This window comes from Nematolebias whitei, chromosome 3 (assembly GCF_014905685.2).
Source record: "Nematolebias whitei isolate Nwh7 chromosome 3, NemWhi1, whole genome shotgun sequence".
In the NCBI taxonomy this organism is placed as follows: Eukaryota; Metazoa; Chordata; class Actinopteri; order Cyprinodontiformes; family Rivulidae; genus Nematolebias; species Nematolebias whitei.
Genome location: NC_056500.1, coordinates 24,126,574 through 24,134,176, shown reverse-complemented (window position 1 = coordinate 24,134,176; position 7,603 = coordinate 24,126,574). Strand labels below are relative to the sequence as shown.

Below are 7,603 nucleotides of genomic sequence, written 5' to 3'. Positions count from 1 at the left end.
CCCCCCCCCCCCCCCCCCCCCCCGGTAGGATTTGCTGATATCAGCTACTTCCTCAGTGTGCCAGTGGTACATGCCATGAAGAAGCTTATTTTTCCATGATGGCTCCTCTTGTTCCTCCTCATTCACACTGGCTTCTGCTGCTGCCTGAGACATTCACTCATCAGTTCATCATCGGGAGCTTTCCTCCTGCTGCACTCCGGGATCAAAGTTGTTTCATCCTGTGTAGTGGCTCGGATGCTTGCTAGTCATCTGCATCCCTCCTTAGTGTACATTCTCAGGGGGCTGGACTTGGGATGAAACCCTCCATACATTGTGAGGAGCTTTTGACGTCAGTGGCTTCTATCTTCTCCATTGGCCAGGATTCCCAGCATCTCTCTGGTGTTAACATACAAATATTAACGTAAAATCTTCACACAAAAACACATCAGAAAACAAACTTTATTCTATAGTAATGGTTCTTTTTGTCAATCTGCTGAAATAAGAGGTCAAACCTAGTTTGTGTGACTTAAAAATATACATATATTTCATTAGATATTTGACATTATTCATATATCAGCAAAAACGTGAAATCTATGTTTCTAGAAGGTCCAGAAGTAGCCTCACATTTGGTTGAAATCCAAGTGGTTTCAGGATCTTTTCCCCTGGGACCCCCACTGCAGTGGGGCCCTGAGGCAGCTCCCAGTCTTTTTCAGGTTTAAATGTTGCTAAAAGCTCGTCTCGTGTCATTCTTGTGTCATGATTTAAGCCCCCAGTATACTCCCGCATTCGTACGTTCATGCGTATGTACGCGTGTACTGTACGTTGACGGTTAAGACTTCATACTCGAGCGTACACCCTGAGTAGCTGCAGAGCAGCTTCACAGACAAGGGGCGTTTACCTTCGGGACAAATTGAGGTCGCCGATTGGTCATTTGCTGACACGCCTACTGAATTGATTGACAGGTCGGAAAGAAAAGAAACGAGCGCTGGCAGCCTCAGCCGCAGCGGTGTTCTGTGTTTATATGTTGTTAATAAAAAGATCTTAATAAAAATAAAAAAAACAGGGAGGCTGACCCTGCAGCCCACAAATCAGACCAGTCCACCAGGAAATCTCCAAACCCTCCCACTGCCACGCTGGACCTGAGTTTAATTCGCTCGTGACAAATTCCTCCATTTCTCACCATTTCAGTCATGGCATCAACGGAGGAGGAAGCGATCTCTGCCTCTTGGCAAAAAAACAAAAGAAAAGGCCAGATCAGGGATGAAGAAGGGGAATTTAATACATTGGTGTTGCATACAAAACAGTCAGTCACCGGGCAGTTTATTGTGTGACACCGCGTACGCGTTTGCAGTCGTAAAAATTGAGCTTTGCACGGACATGCCCTGGGGGGTACGCTCGTACCTCCGCGTGTGGACGTACGCGGGAGTATACTGGGGGCTTTATCCTACTAGTACAGGGTCTGTAGAGTCAGGCTGGCAGGGTGTGTGGATCTGTTTTATAGAAGAACGTGTGTTCTTTTGACCAGAGTCGGGACTGTGCTCAGCTCGGACCCCCTGCCCCAGCTGAAGCGGTTCAGGTGCGATGGACGGATGGGCTGGTGTACGGGGCCAAGTTTGTAGCAGTTCATGTTACTCAGATGTATCTGGTAAGTTTTTTTTCTTCTGTTTTGATTAAGTTTTGTTTGATTGAAGCCGTTGATGTATTTTCATTGGAACAGAACAGAGGCAACAAAAATCCAGCCATTTTTATTAAGGATTCAAGGTTCTTTATTTGTCATTCGCACCCCATGTGGTACATGTGGTGGAACGAAATGATATACACAGGGTTCCAGTTACATCCAACAATAAAATGTAAATGAAAAACAGTAATAAGATCTAAGATATGAACTAAGAAAAACATCAACTAAAACTACACTAAGCACTAGTAGCATAAAAACATTACGTCGAACATCAGCACGAACATGAGTCTGTGTGAGCAGATGAGCACGAATGAACACATCAACATGAAACAGATCAGCAGCAACATGATGTGATTTTTTTCACAGTGATTATTCTGGTTAGATATTCATGAGTCGAACAGCCTCAGGGTAGAACAGGGGTGGGCAAATTTTTGGACTCGCGGGCCACACTGAGTTCTAAAATTGGAGCGAAGGGCCGGGCCAGGAACAGATGGATGGAGTCCAAAAAAGTTCAATCTGGTCCTCTGGACATTCAAAAAAACAAAAGCATCATCAGGCCAGGATTCTGCGGTCTACACTCATCTCCAGGCCAGCGGTCACTCTTTCAAGGATGAAGATGTTCACATCCTGGACAGAGAGGAACGATGGTTTGAGAGAGGAGTAAAGGAGGCCATCTTTGTGAAAAGAAATCGTCCATCATTAAACAGGGGTGGAGGCCTCCGGGTTCAACTGTCCCCCTCTTACAATGCTGTGATTGCTAGTATCACTCAGCCCTCTGTGAGTAGTAAACAGCCATCAGTGTGCTAATGACCCATTGTTAGGCTGATGGTCCTTCTTGAGCATGTGATCAGCTGGTTTTGGTTGTCAGCAGCAAACTGGTTGATCCACTCTAAGAAGGTGCTATTTAAGAGACTGAGCTGAAAACAGCACCTCAGACTGAGGAAGTCTCTTGGATGAGAGACGAAACGTTTCTAGAATTTTTTATTTTTTTGCTTTGTTTTGCTTTTGTTTTTTTGAATGTCCAGAGGACCAGATTGAACTTTTTTGGATTTTTCTACCTGGATTATTGAGCATGCATCAAGATAGATGGATGGAGTGTTTGTGTGATGTTACACCCCAGTGCAATAACAGCTGCCAGGATGCTATTGATTATGGGCGATTCCACCTTCTGCACCACTCAAGCAGCCAGTAAGTCATGATTATATGATAGAACAGTGATTTTATTTACAATAGTGAAATTATTGTGGAGTCTTACCAACTTCAGGCCCAAACAACAAACAAAACAAACCACTGTATTTTCTCTTACCTGAAGAAAAATAAAATTCACCAAACCACAAGTCTCTTACCTCACTATGCTAATGGAATACTGGAGAAAAGTCAAAATAAAGTGGCAACTTACCTCTACAAACTCCTCACAAAACTTTTTACAACTACAGGATCTAAATCCAACATTTTTCAGTCAGCTCATCACATTTTTTTTGTGCTGAAACATTTCGCCTTCAATCCGGAAGGCTTCATCAGTCAAGGAAACGCACAACAAAACTGATTCTTCCCCCAACAGCTTACTCCAAAGTGGAACAAATCAAAAAAGAAACTGTCCAGATGACCTGACTGAAAAATTTTGGATTGTATACCTGGATTATTGAGCATGGACTTTGTTACAGGATCTAAAGTTGATGACAGGTCAGCTGTGGCAGGTTGGGAATGGAAGCAGACGTCATCCTCCTGCAGCTCCTCTATGCAGCATCACAACAGAGTACCTGGACAATAATTCACACGTTTTTGTCTTTCACTTTTTTTTTTTTTGATAATTCACACACAATTAACCGTTTCACACACGCACACACAAAGCATGACTTACAGTGATTCCTGATGGATGAAAAATAACATCCTGACCGAGGTGTTCCTCGCTCTAGTGGTTCTACACTTAATGCTCCTCAACCTCCTTCCTGAGGGGAGCAGGATAAAAAGTGTTTGTTCTGGGTGAGTGGGGTCCTTCATGATGCAGGTGGCCCTCTTCCTGCATCTAGAGGTGTAGATGTCTTTGATGGTGGGGAGGCTGACTCCAACAGACTTCTGTGCAGCCTTCACCACTCTCTGCAAAGCTTTTCTTTCTGCAGCTGTGCAGCCTCCACGCCACACGTTGATGCTAAGGAGGTGAGGACTGAGCTTCCCAGAACAGCTCGTCTCAGCTGCCTGAGGAAGTAGAGTTTCTGATGAGCTTTCTTGATCAGGCTGGTGGTGTTGTTGCTCCAGCTGAGGTTGTCATTCATGTGTACACCCAAGTACTTGTAGCTGGAGACCACTTCCACCGCAGATCCTCTTATGTTCAGGGTGGTGTAGGTGTGTTTGTTTCTTCTGAAGTCCACGATCATCCCCTTTGTCTTCTTCACATTGATGTGAAGGTTATTCTCTTTGCACTAGCTCTCCGGGTGTTCCACCTCCTGCCTGTAGCTGGACTAATCATTGTTTGTGATGCATCCCACCACCGCTACCGCTGTATCATATGCAAACTTTACTATATGACAGCCTGGATGGGTAGCTGCACAATCATACGTGAGCAGAGTAAACAGGAGAAGGCTCAGCACACATCCCTGAGGAGAGCCAGTGCTCGGGGTTATGGTGGAGGAGGAGAAGTTGTGGATCCTCACAGACTGAGGTCTGTTTGTTAAGAAGTCTAGTACCCAGTTGCAAATGGAGGGGTTATTAATGGATGAAGGAAAGATTTCAGTTTGTTTAATGTTTACTAACAACATTAAACAAACAGATGAGGTCAGGCAGGAATTCCCATGGATGTTGGATGTTTGCAGATGACATTGTGATCTGTGGTGATAACAGGGAACAGGTGGAAGAGAACTTAGAGAGGTGGATGTATGCACTTGAAAGAAGAGGAATGAAACTCCGCTGTAGTAAGACAGATTACACATGTGTGAATGAGACAGGAGGAACAGAGATGCTACAAGGAGCAGAGGTCACAAAGGTGCAGGACTTCAAATACTTTGGGTCCACTGGGAAGTGTGGAAAAGGGAGTCCAGGCAGGATGGAGTGGATGGAGAAAGTTTCAGGAGTGATTTGTGACAAAAGGGTGTCAGCAAAAGTAAAAAAAAAAAAGGTTTACAAGACCGTGATGGACTAGCTATGTTTTATAATCTAGAGACAGAAACATGGACATGGAGGCAGAAATGGAAGTGGCAAAAATGAAGATGTTCAGGTGGTTCTTGGGAGTGACAAGGATGATTGTCCAGATGCGACTTGTTAAGAAACATTGGTGGACGTTCGCAGTAAGACGTGTTGTCACTTCCTATTTTCTCCGTTGGTAGCTGGAGTCATTTGTTTGCTCAAGCAATCTTATTTTACTGGATTTATCTATCTCTTGCATAGTTCTACATTCTAATACACAAACACTTTTGATACAATTATTTTCCACTGTTGGATTGTGCTGAACAACTTTTTTCTTTCAACACTTCTTGGTTTTTATTGGTGTATTTGAAATTTGCTAGCTCTTATTAGTCTTAGCTTAGCTTGGCTTCTGGGTCTCTCCCAGCTTCCTCTCTGTCAGATGTTTAGCTATTCCTCTGCCTCCTTTAGCATTCCGGGGGCCAGAGTGGGTGACATAGAATCCTACCTGAAACTGCTGGCTAAGGTTAAATACAGTAAGATTGTTATTCACATCAGCGGTAATGACACCTGGTTACACCAATTCAGAGATCACTAAAATTATTGTTGCTTCGGTGTGTGACTTCGCTAAAACTATGTCGGACTCTGTAGTTTTCTCTGGTCCCCGCCTCAACCTGACCAGCAATGACATGTTTTGCAAGGCTTGTTTTGGAAGACAACCAAACTTCTTTTTCTCAGGGCAGAGAGGAGGAATGTTCTCAACCATAATAATAAAAACATCCATAACCTTTGACCAGAAATTCCCTGACATCTCAGCAGCAGGTTAGCTTTTTGTAGCTCTAATCTTGTTGACTGTTACAAATGAGCTCTCCTGTTGGCTTTATAGAAGAAAAGTGATGCTTGGTGGAGCTTCATGCAGTTAAAATACTACCTTATCGGCACAAAGTTTCCACTTTATGATCATATCATGATCTCTTATACTCCCAATCCCACATCTAGCAATGGCAGATTTGTTGGATTTTTTTTCTCCCCCTTTTGAGATTGTGTTCAAGCGGTTATATAGAATTGGATGTAGGTGCAAATCATCTTTCATTCATGCTTTACCTGTTTTATATGATAATCTTGCAGCAAGCATTAAAAAGTGACGTACATTATAAATCATTAGAATGTAAGGTTGTTTTCACACCTGATAGTCTGGTAGACTCTGTTCAGTTGGGGACCAATATTCATATTTTGTTTACATTTGAGCTGGTACAGTTTGCATTCACACTGCACTGTGCAGTCGAGCCAACCTGTTGAACCAACCTGTTCCCCCACTCGCCTGTGGTGGCGCTGCACCAAGAACAACTGAAAGAAACAACACAAAAACCTCTAAAGACACTTCTTCTTCTTCTGCTTCTTCTTCTTCTTCTGGAAATAAAAACAAAAATGGAGTGGCATCAAGTTTTAGCAATTTTAGGAGTTATATTTTGTCATTTTTCAAAAATGGACTCGGCATGAGCAGAAGATGAGGCAGAAGACCATGGAGAATATTGTTTTTCACACAAGGCAGCTGACGGCTGAGGTAAGAGAAATGTGTGTTTGTTTGCCCTGCGCTGTACTCCACTTCTTGCTTGTGGAGCGGGGCCCGGTCTGTTTACATTCACACTGTACTGGAACCGCGCTGGAGTTTTCTTCTACCAGACCAAGACCTAGGTTTTAGCCCAGGCCAGAGTTTGCCTTTTTGTTCCGTGACAGAATTTGATGGCGCATTCACACCTCCCCAAACGAACCGGACTTCCTAGGAAAACGAGCTAGAGTTCGAGTAAAGCGGACTAAATAGGGCTGGTGTGAATGCACCCTTAAACTGCTCAATTTTGTTTATTTTTTTGCACATTTTTATACTTTTGTAAAATGCAGGTGGAGTTTGAAGATGGGTCCCAACTAACTGCCAAGAGAGATGATGTCTACACTCTGGATGAAGAACTCCCCAAGAGAGTCAAGTCCAGACTGGTGAGTGTAGCTCTGACTTGTGTGTCCTGTGCGTTTTTTCTAACTAATGGACCCTTCTGTTGTGTCCACAGTCCAAAGCTTCAGACATGAGGTTTGATGGGATCTTTGAGGACAATGAAATCATCCAGGAGTCAAAGAGACAGAGAGTTATTAACTCACGTTACAGGGGGGACTACATCGAGCCTGTGATTTACAGAGCTATCATGGAGTAAAGACCCTCGCCGCCACATGGATAGACACCCTGAAGGACCCTTTGTCACATGTCTGTCTGTCCCTCTCAAGTCTAAAAGAACCCTTGACCCTAGTTTTACCATTAATTTGAAAAAAGATCCTGGTTCTACCGTTCATTTCAAAAAAAGATCCTGGTTCTACCATTCTGTTCAAAAAAAGATCCTGGTTCTACACCGTTCAGTTACAAAAAAGATCCTGGTTCTACACCGTTCAGTTACAAAAAAGACCCAGGTTTTTACCCGTTGGTTAAAATATAAACCCTGGTTTTACCAACTGGTTCAAAAGTAGACCCTAGTTTTTTTTAGTTTTTTTTTTTTTTTTTTTTTAACTTTTTTACCCGTTGGTTCAAGAAAATGCCCTGACTTTTATCTGTCTGTTAAAAAAAGACCCTGGTTTTACCATGCAAATAATAAAAGACCCTTGTTTTACTCGTCGGTTCAAAAAAGACCATTGTTTAACCTATCTGTTAAAAAAACACCCTGGTTTTTACCCATCTGTTAAAAAGAAGACTCTGGTTTTACCCTCCGGTAAAAAATATAGACCCTGGTTTTTACTCATCTTAACAAAAAAAAAACCCTGGTGTTTACCCATCTGTTTCAAAATAAA

The 7,603-nt window shown here is 43.0% G+C and overlaps 1 protein-coding gene across 1 annotated transcript in view; it reads left to right on the top strand.

Moving 5' to 3' along the window:
- kdm4aa (lysine (K)-specific demethylase 4A, genome duplicate a) overlaps positions 1-6,988 on the top strand; it is a 42,605-nt gene extending 35,617 nt beyond the window's left edge. The window contains exons 22-24 of the mRNA XM_037674262.1: positions 1,505-1,624; positions 6,674-6,766; positions 6,838-6,988. Of these exons, the coding sequence (XP_037530190.1) occupies positions 1,505-1,624; positions 6,674-6,766; positions 6,838-6,978 (354 nt within the window). The 3' untranslated portion in view covers positions 6,979-6,988. The remainder of the gene's footprint in view (positions 1-1,504; positions 1,625-6,673; positions 6,767-6,837) is intronic.
- Positions 6,989-7,603: the final 615 nt, after the last annotated feature.